The 23,155-nt window shown below is 37.4% G+C and overlaps 1 protein-coding gene across 9 annotated transcripts in view; it reads right to left on the bottom strand.

The window, feature by feature from the left end:
- Nucleotides 1-42: 42 nt before the first annotated feature.
- The window catches only part of TfAP-2 (transcription factor AP-2), a 190,258-nt gene continuing 167,145 nt past the window's right edge, over nt 43-23,155 (bottom strand). For all 9 annotated transcript variants that reach the window (XM_067350427.1, XM_012369814.2, XM_012369815.2 and 6 more), the window contains 5 exons: nt 21,121-21,319; nt 15,306-15,424; nt 4,920-5,061; nt 4,638-4,809; nt 43-4,469 (listed from right to left, as the gene is read on the bottom strand). In XM_067350427.1, coding sequence (XP_067206528.1) covers nt 4,332-4,469; nt 4,638-4,809; nt 4,920-5,061; nt 15,306-15,424; nt 21,121-21,319 — 770 coding nt within the window. In that variant the 3' untranslated portion in view covers nt 43-4,331. The remainder of the gene's footprint in view (nt 4,470-4,637; nt 4,810-4,919; nt 5,062-15,305; nt 15,425-21,120; nt 21,320-23,155) is intronic.

The following is a 23,155-nucleotide window of genomic DNA, read 5'->3' as shown; positions in this document are numbered from 1 at the left end:
CTGCGTCGTTGATATGATAGGTAGTTATTTTGTTACGAAGAATTGCTTAGAAACAATATTTCTTATTTATTTATCACACACCAATATACAAAATGAACTGTATAATCAATATCAGAATATAATATACTACGAAATTCAAATATATTTAATAAAGATATATCTGAGTATCTTACAAGATTAGAATAATGCTTCAACTTGAAACAAAAATCATCTACAACATTCTTTGCAGTTGGCACAGAAATTCTGGTAGAAAAACGTATTTCTACAGCTGTTCTAAGGGTTATAAATAAGTATTAATTTATGGGAGTACTTAGCTTCTAACAAGTCGCATCTAAGTAGTCGTGAGTGAAAATAAGGTGCCGAGTTTTCTTTTCGCTAACTTTTTCCTAACTAATCCCTTTGCATTTGACCCGGGGAGCCGGCTGATGCTTTTCGTTCACTATATTCGTTCACTTACAGTGCAATTAAGTTACCGCGCTGGGGAGCGTCCACATCTTGTATCTGTTGAAACGCATGCTGACTTTAGTTGCACTTTTCGCATAATAATTGGACAATTATTATGTTACTTATTTCATATGCGTCATTTTATTTATAACGACTTCACAATATCAAATTAGTGAAATTTTTTGCAATGTACAATGTTGCTTCGGTACATTAGTTAATCATTAGAGTGATCCTTATTCATACTTGCTAACAATCATTTTTGCTCGCGTTTTTCTCTCGATATTTTCGCACAGTTCTTGCCGCGGAAGAAATCAAATTGGAAACTAAAGTAACACAGCGCGCGCATAATAAAGATCACACTACTGATCTTCTAAATCTATGTATTACATTATTAACAAAATTGTGTTACTTGTGAAATATACATATATAAACGTAAAATTATAATATAAATAAAAAAAAAAAAAACGTAATACAGCAAATACAGAATATCAGATCGATGCGAGGATTTCAGGATTTTACTGGAATGCGTTTTAACATTTACAAAATTGCTTTACGCTTGTAATGCAGAGGCGACTCTACTGTAATACAAGCCAGGCAGCAACCTATACAGTCTCACATGTACTCGAGGAACTCGCGTATACGAGAAATCCTCATCTGCGAGGATCAAAGTTGTACCCGAGAGCTCGTGCAAATATAAGAACGCGAATGGAAGAGGGTGAGACCGAGGGGTCTCTCATGTGTGTATATGTGTGAGAATGTTACATTAGATCAGCAGTATGATAGCGTGACTTAGCTAAAGCTTCGCTAGAGTCCTAGAGTCGCCTCTAACACCATGAGACGTGTGAGTCCTCGCCGTGAGTCCTGCCACGTTCCACATTAACGAGCCGGTCTCTCGCACTGTCCACGACCACTTCTAATACTTCACCTCTATGAAAAAACATGGAATGTATAGTGTATTTTTTATCGGTTTACACCTTAATAATGTACGATTATATCACAAGAAAGATTCAAATATTCTGTACATAATTCGCGACGACGCGAGAGGCGTGCGGCCAGGTCGTCCCTTTTCTCCCCCCCCCCTCCCCCCCTCTTTCCTCTTCCACCTCTTTTTTCCTCCCGTTGTTTTTTAAATCTTACATTTATATACGCCTAAGATTTAATTACAAAGTTAGATATGTCTCAGGTTCACCTGGTATTGTACTTCATACAATATCTCGTGACTGACGAGTCCGAGATGCGGTCGACGAGCGTGTGTCGCGCGTCGCTCTCGACGAGACTTCCGTTTTGTCACGCGTATTTTTTTTTTTTTTTTTTTTCCTCTGCGTGCTCAACGAAACTGCTCGTTTTCGTTGCGCTGCTATCTCGCTTTCCTCTATGCGGTTCTTTTTTTGTTCCTTAGTCGCTTGTTGTGCTTAATAGTTAATAGCTCGATAATTGGCACATCTTTTTAATGGCAAGTTTCGCATTGGCACGATAAACGGCCCTAGGAATGGCCTCGAGTACAGTCCTCCAAAGGAGAATCCAATCGCTGACAATGAGTGCGGATGGCCCTTATTTCTAACTTGCTATCGATTAATGATAAATCTTTCTAGATTGGGAAATATAGCATAAAAAGATTGTGAAGTGGCATTACAAATCGCAGTTTAACGATGTCGCTCGTTTTCGGGTGAATCTCGGTTTAGAATCTCGTCAGAAGGACTTTAATCTTGACGATTCCTCGGACTTGACGTCGTTTCTGACTATGACGCGAGTGTGCACCTATGAAAGGCAGAATATTCTTGCTGTGGTCAATCGCACGACGTCCGATTATGATTAATATCAGTAGAGATGACTGATACATTGGTTACTGAAGACTAAGTTGCACTTTGATACTCGTACACGACCGCTTCCGTGTTCTATTTATACACAAACAATTGCTGGTCCAGATAAGTCTCATTGATGGAAGCCCAGCTTTCCAGTAAGAGAGGAAGTAATACTTGTTAATTCCGTGTTTACCGTAAAATAATCCGGAATGCGCATTAAAAAGAGGATCGAAAGAAGTAAACTGCTCTTGTCCCCGCTCGTCTATGCTGATTAATTTTCCGCGTTTTGAATTGGCCTTTGATTTTTATTTTTATCGCCAATTGTTCACTAATAATTACAAATTGTAGATTATTGAATTGCAAAAATAATTGTTTGGCTTTAATTAATATTAACAATTGCACTAAATTTTTCATTTGTTCCCCGCCTATCATAAATTTCACATATATAAATCACGAATCTTCATTCTTCTCGAAAATCTTGATTTTCTTCTGTGGAGTTTTCGATAGAAACAAAAATTAACAATGCAAGAGAATTAAGATCTTGCATTTCTTGTCGCGCTTTTTGTCACTCATTGCACAGTTTCTGTACGGAGTGTAATATTTTTCTGAGTTTACTGATCGAACGATGTGTGCTAATAGAATAAAACAGAATCTTATTTGCATTATTCTAATACTTATAAAAGTAAGCGAGCATTTGTCATTCATTTAATACATTTAATTAGCCTTTTTCCTCAGTACAGGTAACTTCATCAGCAAATTATTCGAAAATACAGTAGCCTGCACGATTCACGTATTACTGAATCGCAAATCTTTAACAAACTTGATCTCGTATTTGCGATGAAGCATCGGTGGGATAAAGGGCGGATTATATGAATAGACTTGCACAGATCGTAACTGTATACCTTTGATCATTTTGATATTTCGGAACGTTTTTTTTTTTTTTTTTTTTTTTTAACAATAAATTATATTTTCTTAATTTTTGTCACATATTATCATTACGTTTTGCCGTTTACGTATGATGATAGATAGACATAATTTACTTAAGTTAATTAAATTCTTTGGAACAGAACCGAAGATCTAAACGCAAAAGTATACAAAAATTTCCAATATCTTAATGTATTTTTATACAACATAAATATATCCAATTGATATTCATAAGTAGATATTTTTTTTTATATTTACACATTTTTCGATTCTAATATGATTATTTCTACTGTACTTTTACTGTAAAAAAATTTTTTAAAAACACAAATTATTTTTTAAATAATAATTTAAGTAAAATATTATTTTTGATATAGAAATATATTTATATAAGCCTTCTTTATATTTTCATGATTTTCAATCAAATAGCCATTTCTTTCATGTCTATAAATTATTATAACTAGATTATATCATTTCAATATACATATATTTTTCAACTGAGAAAAAGAAGTGAAGATACATATAAAATACATTAAATGCACTTTAAGAGAAATATGTATTATTAACGAGAAATATTCTAGAATATCTATTGGATATTTACATGATGTATAGATCTAACTCTTCTTGCTCTAACATCGTACATATTTATAGCATAGATATTTACTCATCTACTTACAAAAAAATTTTTCCAAAAACTTCTTATAAAATTATATGAATAAAATTTTAATTGCAATTGTAAGCATTAATAAAAAGAAAGGTCTTTCTTAACATAAATTCTAATTTGAATTTTCAACGTAAAGTACAGAATAAATAGAAACCGCACAAAAGCGACCAGCGACAAAAGTTAGGCCCCGTCCTTAAATTTCTTCGCAGCGGGCTCTATTACGCGAATTTTTTTTTTTTTTTTTGCTTTCTTATTTCCTATCATCGACCATCCCTGATTGCACATTTCGCACGTTACGCAGCCTGCGTGTAGAATTGCCTATAGAAGCTTACGACCAGCCAACCTCGGCGTACGCGTTCTCGGCATGTGCGTGTACGCGTTCTATAGTGGTCCACTGCGAGCTTTCCGCAAGAGTGGTTGACGTTGACGGAAGCTCAATTGTACGGCCAGGAGTGTCTGATAGACGTGACCACATTCGAGGTAGGCGGGTCTTCCGTGCGTCACTTCTTCATGTCGTTCATCAGCGTGTTGTCCTTGCTCTTGTTCGTGTCGAGATTCGACTGTTGACTGCTCGTCACGCCGCTGCCGTTCCCGGGATACATCTTCTCCAGATGATTCAAAGACTCGCTTAGGAACTTCTGTAACGAGAAATGTAAAAGATTCGTGGAATAGCGATGTTTTAAGCAAAAAACGAGAATTTGTAGAAAAAGGGTCTTATCTTCATTTTATATTTAGACTTTTCAAGTCACGATACGAGAAAACAGGAGGGAAAAAATGAACAAGAGAAAAAAACTCAATCGCGCTACCTGTATAGCCGTTAAAGCGGCTACGATCGCAGGACTTCCGAATCCGTGTGATATGAGAGAGAAATGAGTGAGATGTCTCTGTATACTGGGATCGAGAATATGTTGCGGCCGCGTGTTGCAAAGTGGCGATCTGTCCTGATTCAGAAGATCCATCAGCTCTTTGGTGATTTGTCTGCGAACATTAAAGTTTCAAAATCGGATTACCCGACTCTCGCCGCAAGAGACGTTTTTATCGGTATTATAATGTCAGGATAATGCGATAACGACGGCGCTTATTCTTACTTGGTGGCATGAAGAAGTTCTTTCCTCCTGTAGGAGTCCTGCGGCTCGCAATGCTGCCGGCTGAGATACTCGGCAACTTGCTTCGCCGGGAATTCAGTTTCGCAAACGTAGCCGAAGTCTCTGGCCAGGTGAATGGCTTCTCCTGAAAAGAATAAAATATTCACGTATAATCGCGTGATGCCATTATGTAAACTTACCAGTGTACATAACGGTCGATGAAAACGATCGCGGAATTTTGACTTGACAGAAGGTAATTTATCGTGTTCAATAGTTGAAGTCGAATCTATGGTGGATATCTTGTCAAATTTATAGACGTAGATTCATAGTAGGATTCATAGATCTCTATCATTCAACAATAGGTTTTCAAATTTATTATTCTGTAATCATGATTTATTTTTTAATATTGAAAAAATAAACGTCTATAGGATTCTGTGACGATAAAACTTTCAGTTAATTTTACTTCGAGTAACTTTTTTATTTTTATAGAAACTTTATTTAAATTACGATCTTCCATAAAATATTTACTAAGAAAAGACTGCTTTTAAATTCAATATTAAATCTTTGGCTGAAGGAGTATTTAATTAGTCTAGCTTTTCATATAATGAGATTAAATTATTTTTGATAAAAAATAAAACAATGTTAAATGAAATAGCGTTTCTACGGAAAATTAAAAGGATTCGATGGATTTTCGGTTCCTTTATAGACATAAGATTAGCTAATTGAGTTTATGAAATAATATACATGTTTTCTCTTCACGCTGCCCTTTTAATTTTTCATCTTTTTTCTTTCGGCCCCTTTGTAATCTTTGCGACTATTCTCTCGGTGATGGAAAATAATTAAGTATCTACAAGTAGGGTCTCATGCAAGATAGAAGTATAAGGATCCGCTGAGCGCTATTATCGACAACTGAATAAAGTCACCAGCAGGTATTGGTCACGTGTATTACTTATGAGATCTGGAATGAGTTACGAATCGACCGAAGCCACCCACAGTTAATAAATTATTAAAATTCAATCTTCCATTTTTTCTCAACAACAGCAAAGAGCAATATTCCTTATGCGCGGAGATAAGTACATCGAATTTGTTTGCAGAAGTCTCGTAACGATTGGAAGGTCAATGTAAAAACCTACTGAAATCACAGACGGTGTTACGACATTGCCTATTAATAGAAATTGATTTTGGTTTCATAACATTCTGAAGACTTTTTTTGAAAATTGAAGTTTTTTAAATATTTAGACATCTTTTTAGTGAAATTTATGTTTAATTGCGATGTTTGGAATCAAATTTAGACCCAAAATCTTAAACCGGTTCGAAATTAATAACGAATAGTGTATATTTATTGTAGCCTAGAGGGATGGATGTCTATTAACACGCGAGATGCTAAGTTATCGTTTAAATTCGAGCTCGAAGAAAGCGAGAGCTTTACACGCGAGGATTTTTATGCGTAAACCTTTGCAGCATGCTACACTGCACGTAAAGGCTTGTAGAACCAATAGTCTCGCGTTATACGAAAATATTTACATGTTAACAACTCACAATGGTGCTGGCCCAATTTAGATGCGAGAAATAATGAGATCTTAGCAAGACCATCGCCTGAGAGCATTCTAATTTGAGAGCGTAATGGCTGTGTGCCAGCAAGATTGTTGTTCGCACAAGGATCTTGCACGCACATAGCCTTGGGCGATCACCTAGATTGTCTTAGAAGTTATATTTCGAATATTTCTCTTTTTACAACTTACATTAAATCCATTACATCTAAGTTTATTGACGCAATTAAAAATACTATCGGCTTCATAAGATTTAATTATCACATCACTATATGTCCTGGAAAACAAGATCTTAGCAATGTTAGCTATCTGAGTGTGTTTTTTATATTTATATAAATTATTACTATTAATCATTTCGCAGCAATTTGTTTCATTTTACATATGCGATTTATTTTGTTTAGACAAAGAACAGATCAAACGAGATTTGGCAAGAAATTTTAGCATTATGCAATGCTTGGGAGTTTAATATTTTTAACCTTAAGATTAACTATTATTATTGAAAATTTTCTTACTAAAATACGTACACGATAAAAATAATAACAGTCAATCACTTGTCAATGTTAACTTCTCAAGTATATTTTTTTAGAGTTTTTGAATATTAAAATTCCAGTTCCATATATAATATATGACTTGAACTACAATACATTTCGCGTTATGCCATTTTATGTGGCATAAATTATACTTTATGTAGTCGCAACCGTCATGATCGTCGTTATTTTAATAGACACGCCATTGATTCTACGTGTTTGTGCCAAATCTGTCGTAACGCTTTGTAGTAAAAAAAGTTTTCACCGCGGTCGCGGAGGAAAGGAAAAATGCGAGCGAACGCGAGCATACGCATTAAGCGAAACGAGATACTGCTAACGCAGCTATGAAAAGCATGTAAGTAGTTCGAAACTGCCGATGTTTTGCGTTGTTTAACGTTACACAATGCTGCGGTGCTGTGCCGCTTGCACTGATTTTACGTAATCCCATTATGCACTCGTCCAATGTATTCAGTAAGTACGAACGTAAGACAGTAAGAAACATTAGATACGAGTAACGATTCGCATTTTTAATAGAAAAAAAATGTTATTTTTTACTGAGACTGGAATCTACAGTGAGCAATATAGAGATAAACTCTCGGTAAAAAATAATATGTTTTCCTGTTAAAAATGCGAATTGTTACTTGCTACTCGTATCTAATATATCTAATTGCGTGCTTAACGAGAAGTACAGCTGCGGCTCTTATAAATAAAACAAGTGAGACTTAATAAAGATATTTACAATTTTAAAAGTTATAAAAGATGTTACAGTATATATACATATAAAACTGATATAAAAGATTGTGCTCTACTTTGCAGCTTTATATATTTAAAAAAATCAATATCTACATACATATATAAAAAAGACGACAAGAAATGTGATTTATTAAAGCACATTTTAATATTATTTGCTATCAAGAATATGATTTTATCGTTGAAGCTTAATTTATAAAATTCCTCAAATTACTTAAAAGCGAATAAATGTTTCAAGTTTGAATACTTTGAACGGAAGCTAAAGCCTCAAACGATGTAGCACGTTGTAGAAGTTGCAATCAAAAGATAACTAAGAAAATTCCACTTAAGACAGGATTTTAATTTCGATCACTTTCCTGTATCAATATGAACTGAGGAAAAAAAAAGATGAAGCTACAAGAGAGACTACGTTCCAGGTAAAGAAGGTACTTTACGCAACGCGTATTCCAGCGAAACGTCGGATACTTCGTTTCGTGCCATATTTATTAACATGAGTATCACGCCGTTGTTTCCTACGGGATTCCCCGCATTAGGCGCCCGCAGCCGACAGTAAGTTAACTATCGGCGATCTTATCGACACCGTTGAACGCGGTGCAAATTTCCATGCCTCTCTCTCGCATATGCAAGGTGCAACAGGTCGTTCCGGTCGATTATACTTTAGTCTCCCGCGTGGTCAACTCTTCCGCACGAATTTGCATATCTTCCCCGCTCGTATCTTTCCGTTTTTCCCCTCCTAATCTCTTTTCAGTAAATTAACGTATCTGTTAGCATACCTTGCTAATATGTGCCGTTTCCGAAGCATTTACGATTATGATTGCAAATGCGAATATAATTTGTACTTTGTTGTACGATTCTTTTTCCTTAAAAAGACTTGGCTTTGAAATTTTCTTGCTGCTTTTATTCGGACGCAGCTAATGCCTTGTCAGCTAGCTTTTGCAAATTTTATTTCACATCGGGATAGTAGCGTCTGAAACTCTATTTTTGAATTCGATTACTCTACGCGGTATCCGAGGAAAAATATAACTTTCCACGTTTAGTGTTCGAGATTGGAATTGAAAAAAAAAAAAAAGATTACGCGCACGTGCTATTTTAATACTGTTGTTAAACATGCTGTTTCGATTTGATGCGATGTAATTGCTCAAAAGAATGTCCAATTTACATACATACTCCGAGTGCACGAGTATGACTCAATAAAACGCAGGGATTCACAGATGCATGCTACAGATTGCCGAGGGAACTCGCAGATGGGAGATTCAGATTAGCGTGCGCGAGTAAATGAGAACGAATGGCTAACGTGACTTGTGAATTGATGAATGGCCGTATAGTGCTTGACGACTTCACCGGTGCCGATCGCGAAGCAGTGGACAATCGATCAAAAGCAATGCGATTGATACGCGATGGCGCAGCAAGAAGATCGGTCCGGAAAATGCGCTTAATTATACGGCTGAGTAATTTCATTTTTTTCTTTTTTTTTTATTAACACGTGCTGACATCATTGATGCATAACTATATATAGGGTGTTCGAAATTGATTCGATGCGATCTTTATATTATGAAATGTTAGCAGAATCTATACAGTTTCCCAAAAATGTTGAAAATTAATTATTGTTAAATTATTAGTTTTTTTTTTCAAGTTTCTTTATTACACGTATAAAATAATATTTTGTAACGCTGTAAAATGTGAAAGTTAATAACGTAAATTGAGAAATTATGTCGCTATCTATTAAATATTGCAATATTAAAAAAAAATACGTACATTGACGAGGTCTAATAGGCCCTGATTTGTCACGGCCTGTTTCCACTTGTAAATATTTTTTACAACCAACTTTATCGAGTGATCATTTTTTTTTTTAGTCATCGGGAATGATGTTCGATAGAAATTTGCTTGCCGACGATAGAATAATCTTATTCCTCAGAGCGCTGTTACGATAGCCAATATCGCGCGCTCCATCCTGGCCTTCGACCGCAAATCACGTTCCATTATACGTTCTAATAATCGAACCTGCGCGAAAGATTTCGGGAGTTCTCTTCCGCGTATCCGACGGGTCGTCGTGTTCGGATATATATCTTGCGGTTTCATACCAGTTAAAACTTTACAACGAGTTGGCTGCGGTCTACGTACAGGCGTATAATGTGTCTAAAATACGTATTCCTCGATCCCCGTGCATGTTATTCTGATGCAATTTTGCATCGCATGTTACTCGGACCGTTCTAATCTAAAATTTTATGATATACGTTACATCATGAAACGAGAGAGTTAAATCTTAGAATAATATGAATAGAAATTACAGGATTACGAGTTATTAAACGTGAAATGAAGTAAACAGTTCGAGTTATATAAATATAAGTATTTAGATCATCTGCTTATAATTTAGTTTTATACATATGATTAGATGATTTCATGATAATTAATATCAGTTTGATCATTCATCGTGATTATATATGAGAAATTTTATCGGAAATTATGTGGAATATTTCAACAATTTTTCCTTACAGAAATCTTATCTGAAATATGCCAGTGGTTGTCGTTTATGTCTCTACATTTCATTTAGAACGAAAATTAATGCGTAATTTTGTTATTTAAATTTTAAAGATTTAAAAAAAAATTATTTATAAGTAAAAGCACATTGTGTCACTCGTGCAGCGATTAGACGCAAATTTACGTATGAATCGCAAAATATATGTGATAGATATATGCACTTACGTACACTTCGTGCCATGTCTCACGCGTCCAAAGATTCCCACACTTTCGCCGTACTCTGTAAGCGCCTTTGACAACATTCTTTATATACGTATTTCTTTTACACAACTCAAGATTCTGTTGTTCATCTATTTAACCACAGCGACGAATCATTGCATAATAAATGTTGTGTTTTTAACAAGCATCACTATTTAACACAAGTTATTTCTCTGTGAACATATTATATATATATAGAATTCTTATCTTTCTTTCTGTAAATGCACAATTGGCATAACATAAAAACGTATACGGCACGTGTACATCTAATTATCGGTTTCTCGCAGCACGACTAACAGACGCCGTAATAGCTCTGCAGTAATGGCTTGCCAATAAAACATTTATGCAAGTGGAACAAGAAATAAGCACGTATAATTGTTGAATCTATTAACTTAATTTATTAGGCTGCTTGTCGCAGTATATTTTTTATATTTTTATCTTAAGTGATTACTACTTTGTGACATAATCTGGAATATCAAATGCAAAAAAATATTAGTCTTTATGATAGATAATAAAGATATGAATACTTGTTACAACACTGTTGCAATTGATCTAATCAATTTAAGGACATTACATCCATTTGTCGGATCAATTTACATTACATATTATAAAAGAACATGGCAAAAAAGCGATTGCCGGCTACAGTCAAATTAATCAAGTTTCCGTACAACATTCCGTTTTACATTAAAATCTATCAATCACTTTTTCTGTCGCGTACTGCATTTTGTATCTTTTTACATACCTTTCACTTAGCTATAGCAATATTGCAGATTCAAGAAAGGTTTTTATAGATTAGTATTTTTCTGAATGACCTATAGAAATCGTCGTTGCGTCGCTTTTAGATCACAACTACGCTGATCTTATCTATAAATCTGAAACGCGCGTGACTCGTTGAATTCTCGTGTACAACATGCTTAACGAATCGCGTAAAAGTTCACAAAGAGTACAGCAAACACCATTATTAGTTTATTACTACCATTGAGATATCTCCTTCACTATTAAAGCGTGACAGAGATCCGGGTATCAATTAAGGTACGGGAATCGTCGCGAAGCCGTCGCAAATCTATATACTTATGGACGCATTATACGATTTTCGCTCGCTTAATAACAGTGATTGTCTTAATTTCCAACAGAGGCACGCATATAGAATGATCCACATATGCAAATGAAAATTATATGCATACTTAAAGCTCCGCAAGTCTCATCTCCGCGCGATCGGATGAATTATTATCCGCAAAGGCGGGATTAACGAGCCACGTTAATGAACGCGATAAATCACTTGTTTCTTACGCTGGCGTGTTCCTTTTTTGCGTGACGGAGTTGTTTGTTGAAAAGTAGGGATTTCTAAGAGATCGTCTAGTTTCGCCTTAGCGTAGCGACATTAATTTGCGGCAGGTACAAGCAACGCGAGTGCGATTGAAGCGCGTGCAGATAATGTTCAACTTGTTCAACGGTTAATGTTTGTGGTATAAATCGACAAGTTGATGTTACGCGCTCTTTACGGCGCTGCAACAATGCGATGCTTTATAGCAACATCGCTGGCCCGATGGGTGGTGCCGCGGGACAATGCGAGTTATTATCTTCAACTTACACACCGCAAACTGTTAATCGATGCGCTACATCGAATTTCATCGTCGGGCATCTGTAAATTTGGACGCCGTGTCTCTCTTCGACATGAAATAATTCGAGTTGTATGCATTTCACGATTTATGATAAATGTGTATGTTGACAGAATTTTTTAACAGCAAATCGCGATTCTTTAAAAAAGTTAAAATTATTCGAAAAGGTGTTTATTCCATATTCCAAGAATTACTGTCAGATACTTCGGCGATGCTACACCCGCATGTTATATTGTATACTTTGGCAAAATGCATGCTCGGATTTTGATATCACTACCTATTTTTAGCCGAAAAAAAGTTTGCAACGCGCGGGATCCCGCTTCATCGCGCGGGCGAAAGAAAAGTATGGTCGATGTTTTATGGAAGTCCCGCCGACCATAAATTATAATCAACGTCCGTGCCAACACTAACAAACTTCTAGGTGCGTCATTAGGGCGCAGTGCGCGCGTACGCATTTGTTGCGCGCTCGTTATTAAGCGCTCTCGCGGGATATCCCGTAGGAGTTATCTCTGATTAGCTACGCGCAATGTCCTGTGTCCGGCACAAAAAGATCGCCCTCATTGTCGCTGTCATAACGCGGAAGAATAAAAGAGATGTCTGTAAAGGCGAGTTTACGCGGCTTTCATTTTCTCGATAATTGTCTGACTAAAAATTATTTACAAATGTATTTAATCTAATGGAAAAAAATCTCTACGAAAGTGAAATGAACGCGGTTTCATCCGCTTTGTGGAAATAAAATTACTTTCTATATGATTCATTACAACAATAAGTAAGGGAGATAATAAAATAATGTTGTATTAATAAATTATGATTAAATTTATGCTGCTAATTTTACAGACGAGTAAAGTAAAATTTTATATTTACGTATAACGTTAAATGTGATGTATGAATACGTTGATGTTTATTTTCCTCTGACACTTTATGTTTGTCAGATAAAATGTTCCACCTTGTGAAACTTGGGACATATATTGCGTGTCTAAACAAAAATTCATTCATCCACTTGAATGACTCATCCGGAATGATTACAAAGCGCGGATCGTGTAAATTCGCCTTAACACGCCGCGCTATTCCGAAGAGATGATTTCATCACCGTGCCCTACGAGACAAGTGGGCGTCGCGAGGAATGTAATTCTTCGGTGTCACGACAGGAGGTAGGGTGTAAAGACGAGCGCAGAGAGGTAACCTCTTGTAAATTACGATGGTAGTAAATCGGAGAGCGTTACGTTATCGCTTGCGATGAATCGCCGGAAAAGCGCGTAATTATGGTTACAGTCGTTAATGCGCTATTCATTATTTCGATATCGATATCGAGGAATCCTGCGAAAGTAATGAATCGTATATTTTATTCGTAAGATAGCATCGATGAACTAAATACGCGCGTGAATGTTTCTTTACGCGATGTAAAGCTCTTTTTATACTGATATTATTAACATCGAAGAGGTACTTTATCAATCGTTATTCTCGCATTAGAAAATCCTAAAGAATTTTAAGATTTTTAATATAACAAAGAAACATACATTTAGTCTTCTAATAATAAAAAATTTTATATACATTTCCTTAATTAACAAATGATTTAATACATATTTCTAGAAATTACAAGAACGATTAGTATAATTATCTTAGTAAATTCCATATCAGGAAATTATAAATTATAAATGATACATTTTGTAATAAATATCACTAATAACTTCGGAAACTTTATTAACGAGTTATTAATAGATAATTACAGAGCGCATCTTCCAGCATGATAGTCTGCGTTACTATTACAACAAAACATTTTATGGATAAATGTGATTAATAACACGTTGTTTTTCACATGCAATAAAATTGCATGCGCCTGAATATGAAGTTTGAAAAAATTAATAAATGTATTTTTAACGAGGTGATATCATCAATGAATTTTATGAGACAGAAAATTATTACAAGACGACAAGACAATGTAAACGATGTAAATGAATTAAAAACATAATTTCTATTGCACGTTAAAACTCGTGGGAAAGCGCTTATGTAGCGCTTTTTGTTGAGTTCTTTCACTGAAATATTCTACATAAGTATTTAAAGAAAGATTAAATACAAATGGCTTCTTACTTTTTGTTCCTATTAATTTAAAAAAAATTTATATTAATGCAACTGTGTAGCTTTATGAAGCTATCGAAAATTAAACTGACAGAAATAATCAAGTTATATGTCATATAAACACATCAACATTTTTTTTTTGATGCTCCGCTTATCTGTTTATTAACTGAATATGTATTAAAATATAAGAGCTAAAGAAGAGCTGAATATATTAATACATGATGTGGGCTGTAAAAGTTATGCGTAAACATTGCAAGTTTTATTACGTAACTGAGATATGGTAGAGAGCTTCCCGTTTAATTATATGTTTTTTGCATCTCATACCGGATACGGTCAATGTTGCTAACGAGGAAAACGATTGCGGGTGTCATTACCGACGAAGAAAAAGGATGCTGCCACTATTACGGCGTAGGAAAAAAGGTTCTACGTTCGCGTTATTTCAAAGAGATGATTTCATCGGCGCGCTTTATGAGTCGAGCGTATGGTGCACCTGCTCCAGGGTGTAATAGAGTTTACGAGGATGTTGTGCGGTTCACAAATAAGCTTAATATCGCTTTACCCGACAAATGTAATGTCTGTTAATTTACAATGTTTAATATAGGAAGTAATTTACATTAGTCGCCATTTAAAAAATATGCGAGTTGTTTCTCTAAGTATGTAAATTAAAAAAAAATTTTAACTCAATATTTCTTAAATGTTGAATCTTAAATTAATGCATTATGCATTAAGATAAAGTTTGAAATTAAACGAAGATTTCGGAAAATATTAATTTTTCTTTGAGATGCAAAATTTTACTTTAATGATTTTTAAGCCTTCTCTATGATTATATTTCACATCAGCAAATGTGACAGCTTGTATATAAAATTAAAATTTAAATAACGTTAAGAACTTGAAAATCAGGAATGACATATATGTACAATATGTGCAATGCCTGATTATACATACTTGATAAACTCATAAATCATTGCAACATATTAATTCTGAACGCAATAAGATGATTAAGCTTGTAATGAGCGAGCTGTATCAAGTTTATCAGTCTCTAACATTCGATGCACATTAGACATTCTTTTCTTCATAAATTTTTTAATGAACTTGTAATCGAATAAGAAATAAGAAAAAAAAGACACTCACCTTCCACTAAGGATGTTAAGAGCGTGACGTTGGCCGCCTTCCTTCTACCGGCTGGCAGATTCAAGCCGATTTTTTCCAGCTTTTCCCTAAGCAGACGTCCGCCGTTTTTGGATTTTGCTCTGCGGAAAAGAAAATATTTTCACATAATTAAATATGTACATATGATATTTTGTGGACAAGAAATTCATCATGTCGCATTAATAAAAATGCCAAGATTCTAATTCATATATCTATCTGTTACATTTTGTGGTAAAATATTTTTTTGTTCATAAGTTTTATATTCATTACTTAACAAAAATAGCTAAGCTCAAGCGAATTAAAACTTTTTTTACTTTATAATCGGCGATCAATTGAGTCGATTACGTCGGCGGAATGATCAACTTGATTCATTCTTACGCTAATTTTACACACTCCGCAAAGTAAATACTTGAGCGTCATATTTATCAGCGTCCAATTAATTATTTTTCTTCCTTCGCGTAATATTTATTCGGACACAAGCGCACGCCCACGTGCGCGTGTTCAGCTCGACACGTTCCGGCGCGTGAGAATTTCGAAACGGAACTTCTCCATTAATCATTTCGCCATGGTCTCTAAAACGATGAAATCGAGGTGCGAGAAGGGTGGGGAGGAAAGGAATACGGGTGGATTAGCATAATCCGCGACTGCGTGTGTCATCGGCGATTGAGCAACTCGACGCACGGCTGAACGACCGCAACGGAGCAAAGTACGTTTGAGGATGCGTGCCTGTTCAAGTCGCGCAACGTTTTGTGGAATAGGATCTGAAAGGAGCACTATGCTCGCGTAGCAGTCTATTCAAGCTACGGCGCGAGCGAGTAGGACTTTTACCGGCACTTTTATGGTCCCCTTCGATACTTGTATCCGCATATAATATCCCGCCTGTGATGGTGCGTTAATGTCTGATCATTGATTAAGATTAAAGATTATTTCGCGCTATGATTACGCTTCCAGCGGCAATTAAACGCGCCGTTTATTTGTTACTTCGAGAAATAGTTTGAAGGATAAAAGAAGACTAAAACCGTAATCTAAATGCCTGCGTTTAATCCCGCGTTTTATAGATGAGAAATATCGACAGATTTATGTGTCAAATGACTTTAGAGGTGGCTTCATTAGCTAGATAAACGTTTCCTTGTCGAAGAATGTAAGAACAATATGTTTGAAATTACAATCCTTTCAAAGTGGCGTACCGCAAGCTGCGTGACTAAATAAGTACACACTTTATATCGATTTTACGAAGTGCGAGCAATTTTAATTAGCGAAATATAGGATCCTATACAAAAGTTTCAATCGTTCTTTCACCTTGCTGCGTGTTAGATACGTCCCGTGTCGTTCTTTCGGGCGAAGTCTATTAAGACACCATCAAAAATTGCGTTTTAATCCTTTCACGCTCGCGTGTACGACTTGTCGCGCGGCGGTGTTGTTGATCCAGCGACGAGGCCGCGAAGTAAATTTTTTTTCGTGGAACACCGGAGCGGATACGCGATAGTAGCAGCGACTTCTTTCTTAATACACACCCTGTCCATCCATCATCCCGGCCTTATAACGGTAACGCGTATCGTCCACCTTTGTTCGGTTCGGCTGTCCGCCGGTCCGCCCGGTAATCTTTCGCTTCGGTCGGCAATTAATACGTTTTACCGCTATGAGTTTTTAATATCGGTACCGCCGACTCTCTCTCTACACGCTGGGCGTTTCGCTCATTTTATGTTCCCAGAATCCTTTCGAGACGCATTCGGTGACATTGTATTTATTTTCAGATACAATCTCGATGAGGAAGCAATATACATTTAATTATCTCTGTAATTAAAAAATGCGGCTTTGTGCCCGCGCCTGAAACTTTTATTTTTCAGATATGTAAATATGGGCGGAATACTTTAATCATATTATGTTGCTATTCATCTATTGAGCAAGAAAAAATCTTGTAATGAGCTTCAATATTTTTCCCCGACAATAATTCAATTTAATCGTGTTATTCATCATCGTTATGCAATTTCAAATTATTTCCCATATCTCTCAATTTATGTTCCCCGTGTTGTATATTACGTTATAAACAGATGTTAAATTGACAGGATTTCTGAAATTATATTCTCAACATGCATTCTCGTTTCGAACAAATCGTCAATCTACGGTCATAATTTATAGAGTGATTCGCACGATAATTCGCTCGGTATAATTTATCGATACGCATCGTGAGATTTGCAAACTGGTTTCGGACGACGCATCACTCCGATTACTCTAAAAGCGAATTGTACACGTGTCGATCGTTTATGGTCAATGTACAGGCGATGGAATTTCGTCGAGTTCCGAGTGTAATCGATCGTGAAAATGAATGCACGGCCAAAACGAATCCCTCGTATTTATTGTTAACGATCATTTTGCCGTCGTTTCTTCGTACGTGACGGGAACGACGCTGCACTCATTACAGAGTCTTGTCCTGAGAAGGATCCTCCATCCCACTCTCAGGCGCATCGTCTCCTCCGCGTCGGGGCTGCCGCGAGACTCGCACCCTCGACATCGATTCTGCCGATAGGAATCTTGGTGAGCCCGGATTCCTTGTTCCCCCCTCCTGATTACGCGAGACATCCTTGAATACTGGCATCGTTAATCGTCTACGGACGCCACGCGACGATAGTAAACCGAAGGATCTCATGATCAAGGCTCATTCAATCTCTGCGGCATTCGTTTTACCAAATGAGACGAAATCACGTAGTAACGCGTGTGCGAAGAGATGCTGTAATTTGCTGGAATATTCATAATACCTTTGCCAATTTTTTTTTTTGAGTACATATAATTTTATTAATTTTTTAGCTTTTTGTGAATACGAACTCGACATAATGTCAGCTTATGCTTTTTAAAATTTTTGGAGTAATTAAATTCTATAAATCAGAAATTATATTTTTTTTATTTTTTATAAAAAATCACAAATTATGTGAAAATTTATCCCATTCTTACGTTAAAATATGAAAGTTCTGATCTTTGAAAAAAAAGTGTGAAAGAGTAGTATTTAATGCTGAAGAAATTATGCTAATGAAATAAGAAACTTTTGTGCCATTTCTTGTCTGTATGAATCTATTTAATTTCATCTATTCTTATTTTTATATCGGCATCTTACTTGATTAAAAAAGTAATATTGATTCGGAATGTTGCCTGTACAATAAATTAGATCGTCAGATTGAGTGATTGATCGTCAGGATGCTATACATATTTCTGCGGTTAACAGATTTAATGAGAGTTGCGCAGAGAATAATACGACAGTTTCTTACCGCCATTAAAGTTTTTTTGCCACAAAGTGAAACTTATGTATAGTATTAGCGTATACTTGTTTACGTAATAATTGGTGTGCGCGCATAATCTCTTTCAGCCTGAAAACGTCACGCTATAGAAAAACAGAATAAATTCTAGACCGGCAAAACTTTATCCTACGCAGCGGAAGTCAGCCGTGTTTTTAAGTGGCCCGACAATTTTGCGTAAAGATTTTGCTAATCCCAAACAAATTTCTGATCGATATAGTTATTATTGCGTAAAGTTCGAAGACTGCTTGCTTCAAAGCGTATTAAAAATAATACATTATACGAAGAATGCAGCCAAAAAAATATATTTAAATATTGTTATGTTCATAAATTGAATGAAATCGTTCAGAAACATTTGCAATTCTATATGTATATTTTTTAACTATCAATTAAATCATACTTGCTAGTGCATGATACTTTGTTGACAAGCTTTTTTCTTATCATTTATCTTGTCACATTTATTCATTTTTATTCAGAGATGTAATCGGCAACATTGCTATTGACTTGCTCGAGCGATAAATCTTGTAATGACGAGCCTACGATTCTAATAAACGTTATGCTAATGGATATCAGAAATACCCATTCGCATTTATGATTCGTGGAATGAATCTGACGTGTATAACAAAACGAAAATAAATGGAGCGCAGCGCAAAGTGTGCGCGTTACGAAATGGCGCTGGGAGCGATAAAACGCAGCGGTGAGAAAACAAAATCGGGAGGCGCGAATCGTTGTATCTGTGTGACAAAAGCGCTCGCATATATCTGCGAGGATCTTAATGCGGCGCAATCGATCTTTAAGGATCTCTCTCGAGGCGTATTACGAGCGACGATTGTTGGTCGATCCTTATGAACGCGCGCGCAGGCCGCGAATGAGGCTGGGGATATGGTGGGAGAGACAAAAGGAAGGTACAAAGAAGAGAGAAAGAGAGAGAGAACGATCTGTGGTGGCAAGTCGCAACCCAGTGCATGTAATTATCGGTCAGATCGCTATGCGAACGGATGAATTATAACATCGCGGTCGGTGCGAGACGCCGCGCGCTCGCCCGAGGCGTGTTCCGCTCGCGCAGAAGAATTGACACTCGGAGCCGCGCGGGTTATTAATGTCTCATTTGCATCGGGGATAGATCGCTCCGCTTTATTAGCAGTTCATTCCGCGACGTGCGAAAGATTCGACGCGCTTCGTCACCGGGAGCAACTCGTGGGCGGCGTGGTGCAATTAACGCAAGATGCGCGCGATACACGAAGATAACGCGTAGTCCAGTGATATTTTGTTCACCGCGGAAGTTTTACATTTTATTTTAGACGGAGATCTTTCAAAAGGGCGGAATTTATTCTTTAATAAACACTGTACAATGTATCGCAAATTTTTTTTCAGCGATAACTTCGATCATATCCATGTTTTTGGTCCTGCGCTCATTTTTTTTCTTTTTTTTTTTTTTTTTAAAACAAATTGCAAAAAAAATATTTCTATTTTCAACTTTTAACAAATGTGGAGAAACAAACCTGTTAATTTTTTTTTTTTTTTCGCTTGGTATTCTGAATTTTTCTGTTGCGTTATTTTCTTCTGAACGATCGTGAAGCAAAACGCGCGGTTTCGCGATAGCAATTTCATAATGCCTGTTGCGAGAAAAGGATTCAGCGTGAAAAGCGCATACATATGAGCGCACGAAAGTATATCTGGTCGCTCTCGTGGCAATTTATCCACGCCTTTGATGATAAAGCGTTGCGCAATGGGCAGTGTTCTAGCCGGATAAGAGGGCGAATCAGATAAAAGGAGGGTGCTCGCCCGCGAGAGGCTTCTATAAATCAGGTGGCCGTCTGTTGTGCTTGGTCAGGCATAAGAAGGCCGGATGAGCTGAACGCGGGTTTATTAATTAGTCCCGTAGATAAAGTCGTGTAACGGCGCGTATCTCCATTCCGCGGTGTCTTTTTACGCGCTCGCGCGCATTGTCCCGATCGCGGCGTATCAGTTATACCGATTATTTCGATACGCGAGCCGGAAATGTCCGCTTGACGCAACGCTGCGTGCTTCGTATTCTGTTTCCCCCGCGAAATCAATGACCGCAATAACTGCGAGCAACGGACACGCGCGATATCCGCGCGGATTGTTGCTTTTTTTTTTTTTTTAAAGCACTCTGTTTGCAGGAAATGTAATGCTACGCGCTCGTTATCTTATGTCTCGCGACGGAATATTCATGAGAAATCGCGAGTCCTATTCTCAGTCCGCATGTCATATGATTACTTTAGAATTCATTTCTAAGAATATATGAGACGTCCGTATCGATATATAAATCTCTTTATAGCACTTAGTAATGTAATAGATCTTGTCTTTGACTGTTTATTTTTTATTTGCTTGATCGAAAATTAAGATAGCATCTTCCGTAATCTTTCAGACAACATTCTGGCATCTTTGATTTTTTTATCGAAAGCGCTGATTCTAATTGATACAACTGTATTTATGATACAACGCAGACAAGATTGATTAAAACACTTTTGAATTAAATTCCTTACCTTCGCAACACGCCACCGAGAAGACTCGCGTTCAAGCATTCCGGTGGCGACAGTCGTCTTTGTACCTCTGCTACCGTAACTTTGTACTTGCTGGTGCTGCTTAGTAACGACAATCGTCCTGGGACCGAACAGAATACGTCCGACGGTTGCGCGTTTCCGCTCAACATGGTCTTCTCGCTCCTGTCCGAAGGTTTCATATCTGTAAGAGAGTCAAACGTAGCTGTTAGAACAGAATTATTTTAAGGGTGACGAGCAAATCGACTAAATTGCACTTGAAATACTGTAAAAAACCTACATATTGACATAAATTGTAAACATCAAGAAAAGGTAAAATATCGAGAAATTACTTTTTTTCATACATCTTTTAATTATCAATTTATATGATATATTGTTCGACATATGCACAAAAGCTGACACACATCTATCTTCAATTCGCGGCGGAAGTGATAAACTTCTTCCGTTAAATTATCGATAAGTATCGTGTAATGGCGCAATTTAATAGCTCTAATGGGAAAAGACTTCTGGGAGTTATCGAGCGGCTCGGTGCTTTGATCAAACGAGTATCTAAATGAGTTTTATTAATGGAATCCATTATATATATATATAACCCCAGAAATGAAATAAATGCCGACGGGCCGATAACACTGATCGGTGTCGCGTGTTTCGCAAGATTTCATGTTATCCGACCTCTCTCTCTCTCTCTCTCGCCCCGTCGCCGCCGCTTTTCATTTTCGTCTTCACGCCGGAACGATAATAATCAGTTTCGTTCAGCGTACGGAGGAATGCAATAATCCAGTTAAGACTGGAAGACCGTAGTCCATTCTCATAGAATGGTCAAAGTGAGATTCACGACTCGGCGGAGCAGGGAATACCGGAAGCAAAGCTCCCGAGATCCGAAATTATGTTACGCGCGGCCTGTAAACGTGTGCACGCGTACATATCTGTGTGTTTGAGTGCGTAACCGTGATCTTCGGGCAATATCTTCAGCGAATATTTTAAATTTGCCCGTTCCTGTTTTCGTTCCTATGCATCGAATAGCCCCGACATTATTGCATCGTTGCCCTGGAATGCTTAATATCGTGCCTTGGGGCCGCGGACAAAGCGCGTTATTACACGGCAAAGAGATGGTCAACTTATAACTCGGCACTCTTCATCGCCGGTGCACGAAAGCGGGAGGGGGGGATATATCGTTGAACCAATGTTCCGAAATTTTGCGTTTCGATACGAGAAAACCGTTAAATGGAAATGATTTCGGATGGAATCCGTATTTGCGTCTTTCGCGAATCAGGCGGGATGTACATAAATCTTTCACAATGCTCTACGAATTTGCTTTTTCGAGGAAAAACTGCCGAGTAAATGCCAGCTGCACAAAGCATGCGATGTAATGCGATTTGAATGCAATCGACAGTCGAAAGAATGAAATTCCACGGGCGAGGGAATTCGCCGTCTTACAACGTCAGGCATTTATTATCCCAACGTCAATTAACTATCGCTGCCTCTCGCCCGATTCATCGCGACGGGGCAACGATTAAATGCACCATCATCCCGTTAATGTCAGCGTGTTATGACAGATACACGGAATGGCTCTATAAATCTAACCCATAGATATCGCGCGACATTTTTGCCGGCGTGTCCCCGTTTCCCGCCTCGACGCTCCCGCGGCGCGACGCGATCGCGTGCGTTTCGTATTCGTCGGATCGTAAACGACTGATTGTGCCGAGGCACCGTCCCGTTCCGAGTACAAGATCCCGCTTGATATTCAAGCGCGGAAGAAATCACACATCGTCCCCGTCGTCGTCGTCGTCGTGACGGGCGGGTGAAGGGAGAAAGTATAAAACAAGTTGTCCGTATTATCTGCGACTGCCGGTATCGATCCCCCCCCCCCCCGGGTCGATGTCTCGATCCAGCGTGAAGTCAAACGGACAATAAATTTCCGTACGCACCAAATAGGTCGACCTGTCGTACGCGCGCGCGTACGTTTATAAATTATAATGTTCCGAGAGGACGGACGCGCGCGATAGAGAGAACGGGCGCG

This window comes from Linepithema humile, chromosome 2 (genome assembly GCF_040581485.1).
Source record: "Linepithema humile isolate Giens D197 chromosome 2, Lhum_UNIL_v1.0, whole genome shotgun sequence".
In the NCBI taxonomy this organism is placed as follows: Eukaryota; Metazoa; Arthropoda; class Insecta; order Hymenoptera; family Formicidae; genus Linepithema; species Linepithema humile.
Note: the sequence above shows the minus strand (reverse complement) of the source record. Positions and strands in the feature narration are given on the sequence as shown.